This window comes from Ambystoma mexicanum, chromosome 9 (assembly GCF_040938575.1).
Source record: "Ambystoma mexicanum isolate Mex_15411 chromosome 9, UKY_AmexF1_1, whole genome shotgun sequence".
NCBI lineage: Eukaryota > Metazoa > Chordata > Amphibia > Caudata > Ambystomatidae > Ambystoma > Ambystoma mexicanum.
In genome coordinates this window covers 1,527,766,858-1,527,785,151 of record NC_090931.1, presented here as the reverse complement: position 1 = coordinate 1,527,785,151, position 18,294 = coordinate 1,527,766,858, and the positions used below count along the sequence as shown (strand labels likewise).

The 18,294-nt window shown below is 46.6% G+C and overlaps 1 protein-coding gene across 1 annotated transcript in view; it reads right to left on the bottom strand.

Annotated features, from left to right (window-relative positions):
- LOC138489426 (zinc finger protein 383-like) overlaps positions 1-4,286 on the bottom strand; it is a 34,050-nt gene extending 29,764 nt beyond the window's left edge. Inside the window, exon 1 of the mRNA XM_069617143.1 lies at positions 4,127-4,286. Within this exon, the coding sequence (XP_069473244.1) occupies positions 4,127-4,150 (24 nt within the window). The 5' untranslated portion in view covers positions 4,151-4,286. The remainder of the gene's footprint in view (positions 1-4,126) is intronic.
- Positions 4,287-18,294: the final 14,008 nt, after the last annotated feature.

The following is an 18,294-nucleotide window of genomic DNA, read 5'->3' as shown; positions in this document are numbered from 1 at the left end:
GGAGCTTCCCCAAGAATGCTGTCGAGCTCTGGGAACACTGGATCTTCTAACCTCTCCCAGTGGAGCTTCCCCAAGAATGCTCTCCAGCTCCCGGAACTCTGGCTCCTCCACCCTCTCCCAGTCAAGCTTTCCCAGGAATGCTCTCTAGCTCTGGCAGCTCTAGCTCTTCCACCCTCTCCCAAAGCAGCTTCCCCAGGAATGGTCTCTAGCTCTGGCAGCTCTAGCTCTTCCACCCTCTCCCAAAGCAGCTTCCCCAGGAATGGTCTCCAGCTCTGGGATCTCTGGCTCCTCCGCCTTCTCCTAGTGGAGCTTCCCCAAGAACTCTCTCCAGCTCTGGGAACTCTTGCTCCTCCACCCTCTGCCAGTGGAACTTCCCCAAGAACTCTCTCCAGCTCTGGGAACTCTTGCTCCTCCACCCTCTGCCAGTGGAACATCCCCAAGAACTCTCTCCAGCTCTGGGAACTCTTGCTCCTCCACCCTCTGCCAGTGGAACTTCCCCAAGAATGCTCTCCATCTCTGGGAACTCTGGCTCGTCCACCCTCTCCCAGTGGAGCTTCCCCAAGAATGCTCTCTAGCTCTGGCAGCTCTAGCTCTTCCACCCTCTCCCAAAGCAGCTTCCCCAGGAATGCTCTCAAGCTCTGGGAACTCTGGCTCCTCCACCCTCTCCCAGACAAGCTTTCCCAGGAATGCTCTCTAGCTCTGGCAGCTCTAGCTCTTCCACCCTCTCCCAAAGCAGCTTCCCCAGGAATGGTCTCCAGCTCTGGGAACTCTGGCTCCTCCACCTTCTCCTAGTGGAGCTTCCCCAAGAACTCTCTCCAGCTCTGGGAACTCTGGCTCCTCCACCCTCTCCCAGTCAAGCTTTCCCAGGAATGCTCTCTAGCTCTGGCAGCTCTAGCTCTTCCACCCTCTCCCAAAGCAGCTTCCCCAGGAATGCTCTCAAGCTCTGGGAACTCTGGCTCCTCCGCCCTCTCCCAGACAAGCTTTCCCAGGAATGCTCTCTAGCTCTGGCAGCTCTAGCTCTTCCACCCTCTCCCAAAGCAGCTTCCCCAGGAATGGTCTCCAGCTCTGGGAACTCTGGCTCCTCCACCTTCTCCTAGTGGAGCTTCCCCAAGAACTCTCTCCAGCTCTGGGAACTCTGGCTCCTCCACCCTCTGTCAGTGGAACTTCCCCAAGAACTCTCTCCAGCTCTGGGAACTCTTGCTCCTCCACCCTCTGCCAGTGGAACTTCCCCAAGAATGCTCTCCATCTCTGGGAACTCTGGCTCGTCCACCCTCTCCCAGTGGAGCTTCCCCAAGAATGCTCTCAAGCTCTGGGAACTCTGGCTCCTCTACCCTCTCCCAGTGGAGCTTCCCCAGGAATGCTCTCCGGCTCTAGGAACGTTGGCCCCTCCGCCCTCTACCAGTGGAGCTTTCCCCCCAAGAATGCTCTCCAGCTCTGGGAACTATGGCTCCACCACCATCTCCCAGTGGAGCTTCCCCAAGAATGCTCTCAAGCTCTGGGAACTCTGGCTCCACCGCCATCTCCCAGTGGAGCTTCACCAAGAATGCTCTCCAGCTCTGGGAACTCTGGCTCCTCTACGCTCTCCCAGTGGAGCTTCCCCAAGAATTTGTTTTTGGCCTACATCTACTCTCACTACGTACCTTCTTGCTCAGAAAACAGACCTCTTTTTAAAAATCTGCTATCCGCTACTTGCTGAAACATCCTAGCCCTTTTGCTCGTTCCCATTATTCATCCCCAAGCTCTCTAACTACCATCCATCACTGGATAGAACTTCAGTGTCTAACATTCCACTCCTCTAGGACTTTAGGTATCTCCACACTCCTAACCACTCACGCATCCTGCCCTCACCAACACCATTCCCCTGTCCTACTTTACCCATCCCCCATGGCTCTTAGACCAGAGATCTTCTTTTACCGCAAACATAGCTTCGGCCGGTCACTACCTCTACCGTGCACACTGTTATCAAATGAAATTACATCATAGTAATTTACTTGACTGAAATGACTTTGTTTATGGGTATTGTGGGTGGGCAGTTTAGTGGTGTGGTTGTTTAGGAGACCCCCCCATCCCATCAAAAGAAAAAGCAACAAAAATAGGCCTCAAGGTCATTTAAGCAAAGCAAATTACCACACAGAAATGTACTTCTATGAAACTACATAGAACCTTTCTACTGACATGGCTGCCAAGATGAGCCCACTGAACAGATGCAAAGTCTGCCCCCACCTCTAATCTAGCACTCCATTCAAACTTTCATTAGCACTCCTGTGCTCAACTTATGGGGGCCAACCACAGATCACATGGGAGCCCCCACTGGGAGAGGGGTGGAGGCGGCAGTGTTCCATGAGCTGCAGAAGCATCAGTGTGAGAGGTAGGAGGAGACCGAGTCAAGGGCAAAGTCATGGATGCCCATGCTAGAGGAGGCGTAGGAGGGAGAGCTGGGAGTGTGTGTAGAAGGCTGGGGTGGGAAGGTGGGTGATGGGGAGAGTTGGTGTGTAGGTGGCTGGTGTGGGAGGGGTGAGAACGTGTGTAAGAGGGTGGGGTGATTGACAACATGGGGCAGGTGGCTGGTGTGGGAGGGGAGAGAAGGCAGGTAAGAGGGTGGGGTGATTGACAACATGGGGCAGGTGGGGAGAGATGGTGGGTAGGAGGCTGGTGTGGGAGAGGAGAGAAGGCAGGTAAGAGGGTGGGGTGATTGATAGCATGGGGCATGTGGAGAGTTGATTTATAAGAGGGTGAGGTAAGGGAGCATGTAGAAGGTTGTGCTGGGTGGGTGGAGAGAGACGGAGTGTGGGAGGGTGGGGAGAGAAGGCATGTAGGAAGGTGGGGTGAGTGACAGCATGGGGAGTGGAGGGTGAGGAGAGAAGGTGTGTAGGAGGGTGGGGTGATTGACCGCATGGGGAGGGGGAGAAGGCGTGCAGTGACTGACAGTATGGGGAGGGAGAGAAGGCTTGTGGGAGGGCGACTGACAGCAATCGGGGTGAGGAGAGAAGGCTTGTGGGAGAGTGGGGTTATTCACAGCATGGGGATGGCGAGGAGAGAAGGCTTGTCGGAGGGTGGGGAGATTAACAGCATGGGGAGGGTGGCACGAGAAAACGTGAAAAGGTGTCATAACCCGGGAGGATAGCTCAGCGGCAGCGTGCGCGTCTTGGAAGCAAGACGACACGAAGCAGCAACAGGTTCGATCCCCGGGTCCGCGCTTAGAAACCTCCGGGTGTTTAAGCGCGTTATAAATACGTAACTAAGACAAAAAAAACACAATTACGCAACTAAGAAAAACAAACAATTCCTGTAACAGCGCCTCGATGCCTGCGGGCTGTGTGAGCGCTTTATAAATGTAAATAAATAAATAAATAAATAAATAACCAGCAGAGAGATCAAGGAGGGTGGTAATAGGGGAGACCCAGTTAAGGGCAGAGCAGCAGAGGCCCATGTTAGAGGGGGTTGAAGGAGGGAGGGGTCAGCGTGTGTGTTCAAGGCTTGGGTGGGAGTGTGGGCGATTGACAGTTTGGGGGAGGTGGGGAGAGAGGGGGAGCCTGTGTGTACAAGGCTGGGGTGGGAGTGTGGACGAATGTCAGTTTGGGGGAGATAAGGTGAGAGTGGTTGTAAGAGGGTGGACTGGGTGGGTGATCAGCAGCGTCAAAGGAAACATATCAAAGGGGATGGGAATAGAGGAGAGTCTGAAGAGATGAGAAGTAGTTGTGAGGATCTGGAGTTGCGAGTGGGAGCCATTGCTTGCTCACTATTCACTACCTACCACTGTAAAGCGCACCGTTAAGGTATTGCTCTGCTCTAGGCGCTCATAACGTATTCACAATATTTCTGATAGAAGGGTTCAACATTGCCATCAATAAATGCAAAATACCAAAATAAGCGCTGATTTGCTGCCAAATGGCCCCATGTCACAAAGGTCACCTCCAGCCAACACTGTTTATTTAGCCTGCAGTGCAGGCTGGGATGTTTAGCCCTTATAGACCCTTATTTAATGAGAGAGGTGAATCTAAAACTCCCAGAATCCAAGGCGGTGCTGTTTTAAAAGCCCAGGCATGGCTGCAGGGGGTGCATGACATGGGTCCAGGTGGCAGCGATGACCCCTGACCCCTAGAAACCCTCAGCAGAGGCAGCTCACCTCATCCGGGCCCTGCCCAGGCATTCAGAGCCCCCGGGTGTAATCCTGTCTGGGCTCCTCTGCAGCGGCGTTGGGGGATTTCTCAGTAATGATCCCGGCTGGAAGTCTGCCGGGGGTCCTTGGATCTTTCACTCAGGGATCTGGGGTGACTGCTCTTGATGATTCAGAACAATGGGGGAGTGCAGAAGAGCTCCCCAGAGCGTGATCTGCGGGTACTGCGGCTGCGCAGAACAGGAGTCACTGTTCACCAGCGCATGCGCAGATTAAGCCATTCCACCGAAATCGCACAGAGCACCGCACCACCATGCTGGAAGTTCATCTGCAGTTTTGAGGGCGAAGAGATTTAAAAAGTAAAAAACCGGGACAGGGTAAATAACATATAAGTAATACTAACTCTTGAAAGTGGCTGTCAAGGCACTACATTTCAGTAGCATTTGGAGGAGGAGGTGGTTTAAGTGTTACCGTTCAAAGACAGACATATAATTAATGCATCCCAAACCAATACTACCTTAAGTTGTAAAATGTAGCATTTCTTCTGTGCATTCCTGCCTGCCAGCTATGAAGAACTATTACAAAAAAACAGGAGCATTGCAGTTTCCAATGGGAACATAATCTTGAGAGAGGGGGGGACAAAGCACCAAATACCAGGACACTCCCAGCAAAACCAGGACGTCTGGTCACCCTAAATGAAGTGCCCGTTCATCAATGCATTGTGGGTATACAAACCAGTTTAAATGCAAAGGCTTTGCAATTGGAAATGTGTGTACTAATAATTAAATACTTAATTTATAATCTCCCATAATGCTTCAGCAGCTGTTGTTATTTCACTTTTTTAATGTCTTTAAAGTTATAACAATCTTTACAAGTAAGATCTACTATGTAACAAACTGGCATGCTGTGTCAGTGTCACATAGCATGCTCCTCGCCCTTTTGTTGGTGGGACATCTAATGAGCCGCCTGAAAAAGTGGGAGGAGCTCTGAGAAAAACTAATTTAATCTCATCAGTCTAAGATCTTTTAAATGGCCCTGTCACAGACCGGTGATTGGATCAGTGATCGGTCAGGCAGACCTGTCTACATTTAGACATCAAAACCCTGAGATTTATGCGGCACTGCGGTGCACGCATGCCTCACAGCGTCTATAAGTACTGTAAACTCTACCCACACCACACCAGAGGTTAAATTAGGGGGTATGCATATATATATATACATATATATATATATATATATATATATATATATATATATATATATATATTACACAACCATGCGGTAGCAGCCACGTATGTGGTTAAATTGCTCAAACCATAGGAAGAACACATTTTGGGTAGCTTATACCTTTGCCCCTCCCTGGACGAATCCTCAACAAACTTAGTAAAGAAAATGTATATGGACACCTCGGATTGATTTTGCAAAGTTTGGTGAAGTTTTATCCAAGTGGGTAGGGGGGCAAAGTTATAAGGGGGTCCCAAAATGCATACATGCCAACCCTCCCGAACTTTAGACCCAATGCATTCCTATGGGGAAATATGCGTTTCCCGATTTCCCTGTGGAAATCTCCCTCACAGGTGCATCTTAATGTTGGCATGTATGCAAAATGTGTGCTTTTCATCATAGACGCAATGGGAAAAAAAGTTGCTCACGCCTACAGCCCAAACCGCTGGATAGATTTTCATCAAATTCATGGGAGGAGTGGCGGCTTGGTCCCGAAAGCATGTTTTTGTAAATTTGGTGTAAATCCATCCAGTGGTTTTTAAAAGAGAACGGCCAAAAAGTAGGTAAAAGAAATTAGTGATATCTGGGTTTGGTCCGCAGTCTCACTTCCCTATTCGGTCCGCGGACACCCTCCTGGACCAATCAGGGCCTGGCGTGATGTCTGCAGACATCGGACACGCCTGCTGATTGGATGGCAAAAAAATGATATGCGTCAGATATTTTGAAACGGTCACCATGTTGGATTCGGGGACAGCTGCCGTGGTCGACTGACATTGCGGTAAAAACCTAAAAAAACACAACATTGCACTTGTCAAACTAATTAAACAATCTCTAGGGACGTGACGTGAGGGGTGATGAGGAAGCAATGGGATATGGCCATAAAAAGCCCAAAAATGTGTGTTTTTGCACCTACGAAGTTAGCAAAAAGTTTGGGACAGCCCTGTAATGTTCGCAAACATTTCAGATGTTCGGGGGCGTCCATCAGTGCTTAATTTGTAAAAAAGAATAAGTGCCAGTGCCCAAAAAATCCTGGCCCCCTAATGCTGGTCCCAGGGCCGTTGGGTGCCGCTCACAGAGTGGGCGGCCTGTGCCGGCTCAGTGCTAGACCTAGATGCTAGACAGCCAGAAAGAGCGTGCTCTCTGGCCTCACCTGTCCCGCTAATAACATGTGGGATAGTGCTCCCAATTTCTGGCCCTCTGGTCTGGGTTGCTACCATTATTCGGTGGCAGAATAGAGCATCCAGAAATTGGATCTGGAGAAAGGCAACATGTTGAGGGTGTCATTTCCAGTTTCTGCCGTGAAGAACCTTTGTGGGGAGTCTTAGAATGTGAGTGACACATTGTGAGGTACAGAATCGGACAATAACACAGACACTATGTTTGGAACCGGGAAACCCCTTTCACAAAGTTGGGTGCATTGGTGCCATGGCCGAGTGACCTTGGGGTGGCGGTTTTGGCCTCTGATATATGTCACCACCCCCGGGTAGCACCATGTGTCAGAATCCACACCTTCATGTCTTCGGATGGCTAAGCTACACAGGAGCTTATGCATAAAAGCAAAACAAACGCATCCATGCGATTATGAGTTTCTTGTATTTAAATCTTTTAAAATAAGAGTTAGATATGTCATTTGGTAATCAAAGCAAAAACAACACATAAGATGATAGGTCAGGTAAGGGAGCATTTACAATTCACCGGATTTCTGCACCTACCCTCAGGTATGCCTGCAAGTCTGCTTTACTTACATGCCTACCCATACAGAATCATTCTATCTTTTTGCATTACAAGGTTAGTGAAAAGCAGTTTTTGGATGGCTTATAACTGTGGCACCACTGAATTAAACTGCATGAGATTTGTGATATTCTAGATCTGACCATGAATGCTTCCTCAACAATTGGTGGTGTTTTGCCAAGCAGGAACAAAATTAGAGGGGTGGTCCCAACATATTTGAAAGGCTTATAAATTTGGTGCCATTTCATGGATCGCACAAAAAGTTTCAAAAATATTTAAGACCCAGTTGGAATGTTTGTGCAAAGTTTGGTAAGATTTTGTCAAGAGGTGACAAAATGATAGGGGGTTTGAACATTTTTAGACTGCGTATAGCTTTGTTGTCGTTTGACGAATGTGTACAAAAGATTTTAGTACGATTATAGACACAACCTTGAATTGTGCAAAGTCTGAATGGATTTTGTCAAGTGGGAGCTACGATATATAACTATTTTATGTACAGACATTTAGACACTTTTTCAAAAATAAAACATGGACGGATTTGCAGCAAAGTCGTGCAGTGAGCATTAGCAAGGACCTGAAGGCATGGTTTTGCAAATATGTCAGTGCTTTATTTTTTGAAAAGTGTCATAATGTAGGTACAAATAATGTAATATACATTTGGTGACTGAGGTATAGCCTGTGGCCATGGGGAGTGGCCAGATTGTGTCAGTCTTGGACTGTGGCCATGGGCAGTGGCAGATTGTCTGAGTCTTGGCCAAAGGGACTGGCAATGGGATTAAAGTGGGCATGGCCACCAGGGAAGGGCTATTTGGTAAAATATTTAAAAATCAGGACAGGTTTGAATGGGACATTCTTTTTTGCCTCTGTCTAAAATTATGCCATGGCTACAGCTTGTGCTGCACAGGATTGCATCAACAGATTACTGCAACTACCGCTGCATACACTCCGAGACAATGCTAATTAGCAGATAGTTACTGAGGATGCCAAACCAGGTGCCCACGTGGTCACCAAGCCACCCCTTCAAATCATTAACCACCTTTATTTGCAACCATACTGGTTCAAGATATTATGATTGTATGTCGGTCTTATTTCCGCAACCTCTCAGCAATGACTGGTCCTCAATCCACACGCCTTGAGAAATACCCTAGAGAATTGAATAACGTGTCGGCTGACTTCTAACAATAAATATACCACCAACAATGGTTTTCAAGACTGCTTTATTGCAACAATAGTTACTTACTGAATAACCCAGCACTAAGGTGAACAGGGTTCACCTTCCAATTCGAAACCTTACACTTGAAGAAGGAAGGGCACGTTCACATGAGAATCCCATCAATAGCAGCAGGGTAATCTGTTTAAAGTTCACTCAGGGCTGTCACGATGGCGACGAAGAGCGTTTTGAAGGGCAGATGGTTCGCCAGTACAACATACAGCACTACTAAATTATCTGATAGAAGCACTAGCAGAACCATCAGTGGTAGCATTATTGAAGTGGCAAGCACATTCTAATAACACGGACGCTGCCGCGAAAGAAGCTGCATATTTCAATATCCCGCAAGCAGTAGAGTGCATTGTCAAAACGCCCAGTCCAGATACACAAGAGGAGGGATACAGCCATACACCAGTTGCCCAAATAATAGAGCTTCAAAAACATGCACCTGTAGAATAACAAGAGTTGTGGAGAAAAAGAGGATGTAAACAGTCCCCAACAGATTTGATATGGCGACAGGAACTAACAGGGAAGGTAGTAATGCCAATGGAATTGTTGAAGATAGCATTTCAACAACTGCATTTCCCAACACGTGACTAAACAACACATTGCAGCTGAAATACAGGAACACTGGTTTGTTCTGAATTTGCAGGAACATTTGTCAAAATTCACAGTAGAATGCACAACTTGCCAAACATACAGTTCTGGTATGACTTTTAGAATGCTGCGAGGAACACTACTGCGTCCTGTGGGCCCGTTTAGAGAGCACCACATTGACTATGCAGATATGGGGGAAAGATGCAATGGAGCAAGATATCTGATTGTAATAGTTTGTCCATTCTCAAGGTGGGTGGAAGCTGGACAATGTCCCCACCCAGACGCGAAGTGCGCTGCCCAATATTTAGTACGAGAGGTTTTCTCAAGGTGGGGAATATGTGACGTCATAAAATCAGACAACGGCACGCATTTTGTAAATGATCTTTTCAAGGAAGTGACCACATTACTGGGTGTGAAGCAGAAATTATGTTAGATTTATCACCCACAGGCAAACGGATAGGTAGAAAAAATAAACGTCCTGCTCAAGAGCAAATTGTCAAAATTGTGTAACACATTCAAGAAAAACTGGGTTTATTGCTTGCCCCTAGAACTGTTCCAACTGCGAACGCAACCAAGTAAGGACCACCATTTGAGCCTGCACGAAATAGTGACGGGACGGCGCATTCATACGCCACTCTCCCTGGTAAGAAGCACATCAGACACTCACAGAGCTGCCGCAGTGCTAGGGGATGAGTTTAAGGAATACATTACCCAACTAACAAGCGCAGTGCGTAGCATAGCAAGACACATCGCACAACCATTTACACAAAACACTGAGACAGATACTACAACGCCAGTGCAGGATAGCCCAATGGGACAATTAATGGCAGGTGAAAATGTGTACGTGCAAAGTTTTTTGCAGAGGTGGAACTCTCCGAAATTTCATGGGCCTCATGGCGTATATTGCACGCCAACTGCTGTCAAAGTGAAGGGGTTGAAATATTGGGTGCCTCTGTCAGATGTGAGAAGAGCACACAATAGCACAACCCCTCAATGTGAGTAAAACGAGAGCAACGAAGTTGCAAGTGGCTAAAATAAAGGTGTGCAAATGACAACGAATTAAAACTAGCAAATTGAAAAGAAAATGTACCAGTAAATTTGCATGATAAGGAAAAAGAATATAAACAATTGTATATATTAGAAATAGCATACAGCTCTCTCTCTCTCTCTCACTATCTCTTACTTCACTTTAATGTATGAAAAATTGCTGTCACTACTAATGTTTTTTTATGGTTCACAAATGAGTTTATTTTTCTTCCTTTGAGGAGAAAGTTAATAGAATAGAATAGGGTTGTACAATTTAGCAGTATATAGATTTAAGTAACAGAAAAAGTAAGAAATTAATGTGATAATAAATGGAAAAGAAAGTTATGTAAGAAATGATGAAAAATATGTATGCATTGTACTTAACAATGTTATATCACTCCTTCCGGTGGAAATATGTTGGAAAGGAGGGCCCTCACTAACGACGACACAAATGTAGATAGTGATAGAGTAGATGGTAGAATAAATGTTTGGTATAACTTTGAATGTGGACTGAAATTTGCAGCAATATTATTTTCTGTAATGTTATTTTTTGCGGCCTGGTACTGGACATTCACTTTCATAACTGGGGATATGAAAGATGGTGGAGTGGAGTAAACCTAATACAGGAAGCCTCAAGTCTCATATGGGCCGGAGTTACAACAATTTGGAGACATAATGGCTCTGTAAATAACAATCTTACCACGTTGCATAAAAACTGAACTGCCAAAGCCCCTGTTTTTTCACTTGCTGCTATAGGTCTGGGTAATGATAATGAAACCAATGAGTATGACAGTGATTATTCCTGGTTCGGTGGGCCTGAGCTAATCAACACTACTGTACATGCAACCACAGAACCTACCTCACAAGGCACTTTAATCCTGATACTACAATTATACAAGACACTCCAACATCACAGTCCTGGCAAGCTGCTAGTAAATTCAGTGACGCAACATGGGCAGATGTCTTTCCCATAAATTACCGGAGAGTGAAAATGATAAATAACAGGGAAGGGGGAGGAGGAGATTGAAAAGGGGGGTGGGAGGGAAAAGATATGATGTTTACAATGGCCTGGGTTTAGATGAAACTGAAGAGCCCCGCCTCCCAGATCAGTCAAACAAGTGGTACTCAGACATGAGTGCAAAAGCAAAACAAGCCACAAATGAGACCTGCTATGTCTGCTCTCTTATACCGCATGCTTCAGGCACACCTAAATTACTTGTACCTCAAGAAGTGCCCTTGTCAGATGCCCAATGTTTAATTCATCGCGCATCATGTAGGATTCGGAGCAGCTTCCAGTCACACACAGTTACAATAGAAATGCTGCAGAATGAGAAAACCTGCACGAGCAAGCCGCAAGGAGTGATTTGCATCAAAGAACTATTTTTTGTTATCAAAGGGACAAGGTTCACAGACAACAAGTGGCATGACGAAACAATCACATGTAAAGCAGAGGCATTGCGAGGACTAACTGAAGAGAACTTTCAACGGGTCAAAGAAATGTGTATTCCCGTCTGGTCCCAGCACGTTGCAAAGCTCACGTGTGTTACTGCACTTGAGAAACCCATCAAAACACAGAAGGAAATTCCGTACAAACTTTGTTTTCATGGAGAAGGAAAGGTACAAATGGGTGCCAATAAGCAATGCAACAAAACAATCATCATTCCAGATATGAAAAAAGGAACAGCAGCGCTCATGGACATGTATTGGGTGTGTAGCAAGCAAACCTACCTGCATCTATCGGCATCATGGAAGGGTACTTGCACCCTGGCCACCCTGCACTCAGCACTAATGGTAATTCCAGAAAGTCATATCCAAGGGGGGAGGGATTTGGCTGGCATATCGGCAGCAAGGAATTCGGCTGGCATATCGGCAGCAGGAGATTTGGCTGGCACGTCGGCAGCGCTCCAACCAGCAACAACAGAGCATTCCACATACGACATTCTGTCTGAAAAAGAGCTACTAGACAGAGTGTCCCGTAAAAGGAGGTCATCAAACTATATCTCCAGCGTATCATCCAATCTTCTCGCTGAGATTCCTGCTAAATACAAATTGTTCAATTCAGCAGAAACCTTCTTTGCCTCCCTCCTAACGCCAGGACTTCAGGCACGAACAAACGCCAAATGGCTGCAAATCGTCCGCTGGGAACTGATCCAACTGGCTAATGACACTGCAGAGGGATTCAATGTGATCAAAGTTGAACTCGGCGCCTTGCGCCTAATGACAATGCAGAACCGGTACGTCCTAGACCTTCTCACAGCAATGGACGGCGATGTTTGCTGAAAAATTGGGAGCGCATGCTGTACATTTGTACCTTCTGAAGATGCGGGTAACGGGACCCTCTCCCACATCATCTCGGCAGTACACAGCCTGGGGGAAAGAATTCAAAAGGAAGGAGGAATAGAGCCAAGCAAACTGGTTCGACAACAGGCCTCATTACGAGGTATGCCGGTAGCCATGCCGCTATTGGCGGCATGGCTGCCGGCAAAACAGCATCCGTGTCCGTGTCCTCGGAAAGTTACGAGTTCGGATGGCCCGGTAATTCCTCACTCACGGACACGGTTCATCCCCATTCCCATTCAGCCCCCATAGGGCTGAATGGGAATGGGAGAGGGAGTAAACAACGGGCCATTACGAGATGGCCCATTGTTTGCTCCCTCTTCCCCTCGCGGGACCCGGTATGCACGCCTGGTTTTCCCAGGTGTGCTTAACGTGTCCTGCGAGGGGACCTCGTAATGTGGCGGAACGGGTTGAACGGCGCCGCAGCCTTTTACGGCGCCGTTTAACCCATTCCGCCAGGGTCGTAATGAGGCCCAACATGTTTAACTGGATACCCGCATGGTTCAGTGTCTTGATGAAAAATAAATTGCAGTCGTCATTTTTCTTTTGCTACTTTTCTGGGTGTGCCAGTTAGATATACGTTGTTGTGCAAAATCTATGCTTAGTTCAACAATGATGATGGTAACAATAGGCAAACAGACAGTGGTAGCAATCATGATAGACGCACAAATACAGACTGGGGAGTCAAACCCACCAAAATATTGCTTGACAGCTGTGTATCGCCAGCATGGGGACAGGGAGGACAACTTATACCACACCACAATTAAAGAACCACAGGAGTTGCAATGGTACAGGGAGGTGTGGGTGGATCTAGATGGGGATGGGGGTATATACATGACATGCACCCCTGATGAATACGCAAGGAGAGGGCAGAGCCTAGGAGGTGTATGTAGGGCTTGGATGCCGATAAAAGGTACACCGGCATGGGATGAGGCAGTACAAGAAGCAGAGTATTATCGGAGGGAGAATAATAAAAAGGATCAGTGTGTTACTTTAGATGTAACGAAAGGGGGAATGTGTAGGAGTGAGGGGTCATTTAGGCCCCCTCATACATTCAGCACAATGTAAGCCACTTGCTTGTACAATAGCGGGGGACGCCTCCATCGCTTGCATGCATGCTAACAGTAGCAGATGCAGGGCTGTTGTGAGGGACACATGGCTTCCATTTTGTGAGCCCTCGACGCCATCTTTGGACAAGGCCTCACTGCGATAATATGAAAAGGCTTCTCTCCCCTCTGTAGCACTGTGCACACCACGCTCATGGCCCCCACCTTTTCTCACTCTGTCTGATAGCTTCACAGCTCCATTTTTCACGGATGCGTCAAGGTTAATCGAAACAAATAAACTAATGTAACTGTTATAAAGCACAGTCCAGGCAGCTTTAGGTTACTTCTTTATGAGTTTACTTCAGTTTCTTTAGTTACATATTACAGGATTAAGACATCAGGAATAAGACATAAGCAATAAAGACACCGGCACCCATCACCCAGGGAGGGAGGGCTCAACTGAAACAACATAGAACACTCACCACAGCATTCTCCCAATCATATATCAACATTCCACAGGCACTCAAGTGACATCATAAATCACATGAAAAACCACATCAGACTAACCAAGCACTTCACAACACATCTCCCTCCTTACCAAACACACTTGCAACAAGCACTTCACAACACATCTCTCTCCTTACCAAACATTTTCACAAAACAACACACATCACATCCAAACCAGAGAGCAAAGGATATTTCACATGAAAAACCCACAACTATGCAATTCCAGAACTCTGCCTATCATTCTTAAAACACCATCAATAACCACACTAATCACCTCCCGTCCACCCCTGCCACGGGCAGACTCTAGACTCCCGCTCTAGACACAAACCAGCCCAGATCCAAGGCTATACCTAACCAACAATACCATAACCAACACAAAAAAAACTTGTGTCCTTCTGCTCGCCCCTGCCACAGGCGAGCCTTCAGGCTGCCACCCTGAAGCACCACTTGTCATCCCGACACAATACTAGTCATCCAAGATGACACGAAATCACCATAGTCAGATAAGAGATTCAATAAAACTCCACAGCTCACTAACACAAAACCAGCAACATGCATGCCTCAGAAACAGAGATATACAGATGGACCAAGCCAATGGAACAAACCTAACCATACCAAGGTGTAAAGCTCCTAAAACAACTCGGAGATGCTGGCCAGTCAACTCCAAGACCATCTACATAAACATATTGTTGACTCTATCACTCTTCTCACTGGCAGTACTATCCAGTCCCATAATCAAACCCTGACCAGATAACAATAGCCAGGATTAACACATAACACATAAAGATAAACAAAACACCATGCGACTCTTCATCTTGAACAGCTACTTTAACTTTCCCCATTGTAATTACTAGAGGGCGTCCCCTACCAGCAACACACTTCATACAACTAAACTACTGTCCTAAAAGATAAGAATCTGCTTCTACCAACAGTGCACCACTGCCATAACAAAACTGCTCGACTAAGAATTCCCATTCACCTTAGTGCAATTCTTACTTACCACTCACTTAAATTCCTGACAAGGGATGCCACCCCCAGGATCACCGTACTGTAATAAAACTAAAAGAGGCACTACCTCACAATAGTTAATCAACCAATACACATACTTTCATAACTTAATAGTGCATTCCACACTAAAACCTAAACACAATGGAAGACACTAATATGGGGCACTACCGCCTTACAAAGCTAACAATAAACACGGAAGAGCTATTCCTGACCTTAAACAGAGGCGCTACCTCCCTAATTTCTGTAGTCCATATTTAAAACGAATGCCACCACCGTTCATTCAATTCTCGAATTACATTCTTTTTAGATAAATAAATACATGTGACCTTTTTACTAACTCACATACTAAAATTTCTCTTCTTACATTAGTCACCACACTTCACTCTCTCCTTGACTTCCACACTTATTGACTCATAGAATATACATGTGACATTTCTTTTCTTCTCCTTTTACAATTTTAAAACTTTGAACTGAAATTCCTCTCCAGCACAGTTTATTTCCTTGTCCATGGCCTATACTAAACCTAAATGCCTAAAAGTCCATGGGCCTCATTACGACCCTGGCGGTAAGTTACCGCCAGGGCCGTGACTTTACCGCCATGGTGCTAACTACGTTAACGCCATGGCGGTAAGGGGATTTACCGCCCCATTCCGACCTTGGCGGGGCGGTAAATCCCCAATCCCCATTTACCCTTCCCCATTCCCATTTTTGCCCCATAGGGCATAATGGTAGTGGGGAAGGCGTTAATTACGCCACCGTAAATTACGGTGGCGTAATTAACACCAAGTTCCCTTACCGCCATGGTTTTTTACACCCGCTAAAAGCAGGTGTAAAAACCGCCATGGCGGAAAGGGAACTCGTAATTGGCGGTAAGGGGTCGGCGCAGCTAACGCTGGCGCTAACCCCTTACCGCCAGGGTCGTAATGAGGCCCCATGTCGTTGTATAACGACTTAACACCTAAAAATCCTCAAGGTGTTAGACTAACTCTCCTTCACCCACATACAGTCCACATAAGCTTCATACGAAAAAGCATTGCCCACCTATCTTATTACTTTGCATATAAATATGAGCATCTGATAATAATAATATCCATGAAAGTCCATAAACCTGCAAATGCTCAAAGTATATTAAGTTTCTGTTCAAAACAAATAACGCTCTCTCATACACCCAGAACGCGCGTGCATAGTGCCAATCTTCACACACGTGACAATTAAAAGAGATTCACACTGCATGTTTGGACTTAACTTCAATGTCCTCCAATAGACAACTACATAGTGCATTACTGAGCACACGTTTCTTTTGTCAAGAGTAACTAAATATCATTTAAAGACTTCTTAACAAAATATGATAAAAACTTCTTCAACTTTCAGTATCCTGTGATATCACAAACCTATGTTTACCAGAACGATGGCCGCTACATGATGCCTCGCTATTGGGGCGTAGCGGCATTTACTGCATGCAGCCTCTATCCCAATGAGGCCGTGCATGCACATGCTGTGCACATCCACTTCATCGGATGATGCCCAGACGGTCGCCTCCAACGTGCTCCGCCATCGTTGGCTGATCGCTCAAGTCCTGAGAAAGCCAGAGCAGCTTACTTAGACACATGACGGCTCTGCTGCACCGCGGTCATTACGGCGCTATTGACTCTATGTGGTAAACGCAGTGGGTTCGCTGCCTCCAGCTGTCCATAGGTCGTCTTCCTCATTAAACAATGTCTTACGGTTCCCTCAAACGTGACATTGTGTGCCAACAGTAAGGTCCTTTACTCTGAAACTGGACCTGTCCCTTCTACAGTTCTTTGTGAAGAACGCGTTGAAGACACATTCGATTCCACCGCCAGCTCCCTCTGTTTGATGATGACGTCATCATTTTCAAACTGGCAGTCAAAGGCTGCAGAACTCCTGCACTGCTAAATGACCAACAGTCCATTTGGCCCCTGCACTGTCCTGTGAATTGCGCTCTCCAAAGGCACCGTCAAAATAACGCCAAAACACTTCACAATACTCGGAAAACATAATAAGCGGACGCAAAACATTGTTCCAATGCCCATGTGGACCTCGAGGGAAACATGAGATGCGTCTGAATTTCACCGAGGTCTCCCTTACTCCACCTTGCATTTCGGACGCATCCGCCTTAAGAACAAATCACAATCCACTTGGGATAGTCTTGGGGACCCTAATGAGCCCTGACACAGCACTCCCAAAGGTCGATGAGCTGCTGGTCAATGTCCGCTAAGGGCACTTAAACTCATGACTCACATCCATACTTCTCACGTCCTGGGATGCAGCACTCCCAATGAGAAACGGGCTGCTAATCCTATTAATAGTGGTACATTGAACCTCCTCCCTTATCCACCTTGAGTGATGGAAACCCCTGACACAGCCTTCCCAAATTTTTCAGAGCAGTTGATACTACAGGTGATACCAGGGGCACCCTTCACTATTGGACCACTTCCAGCTTCAATTCCACAGCACAGCACTCCCAAAAGTATGGGCTGCTTATTTACTCTGGTGTGGACACATATAACCTCCTCCTCCCTTATCCGCCCTGGGTGATGGGTTTGCTTACTTGGGAGCGGTGTTGTCTTTTTCTTCTCCTGGTCCTGATGTTTACTGCACATGACAAACCACATCAGACTAACCAAGCACTTCACAACACATCTCCCTCCTTACCAAACACACTTGCATCAAGCACTTCACAACAGTAACATCTCACTCTTCCTCTGAGATCACTGTACTGTGTGTGAACTAGGCCAAACCATGACTTGTAGCTCGTCCATCTCTACAAACCCTCCTGTGCCCTCTTACCCCTGCTGTTGGAAAATTACTGCCACAATAACCCTGTGCCCTCCTAAGGTATTCTCTTGAAGTACCAGACGTGTGACCCTGTTGTGAAGCCCACCTCAGAGTGCCCCCTACTAAAATCAGTCCTCTGTCACAGTATATTGCACCCTAGAACTAACAAATGTCAGCATGCCCCACGCTTGCTTTGATGTGCACAGGCCCGCCCTATGACCGATGTTATCACACGGATCAAGACCCCAAAGCCTTGTCCTCCATATAAGTCCTAATGAGTGATGTAGTAATTATATGCATGCAATGTATAGGTTTATAATGATGTATTCACAGATATAGGAATGATTACTGTTTTTGGTGTGTCTAGTGATAGTTTTTAATGTCAGCTTAATTAGTGTCCACCGCGACCTCACCACGAACTCACCGCGACCTGACCCTCAACCCGCCTGGACACAGACAGATGGACCATGTGACGCTCACCCTCCCGCCAACCAAACAGCCAATCCGGAGGGAGCAGCACCTACACTTATGTTGCTTAAATTTGATCCAATCCTGTGTCCATGTAGTCCCATATATGATGATGTCACTGATGACGATTTTTGCCTTCATATGTTCATGTAATTGTAATGTTTGCCAGAGCACTCTCGAGGCAGCAGAGTTGTCTGGATGCCAACTCTATATACATTTACTAAA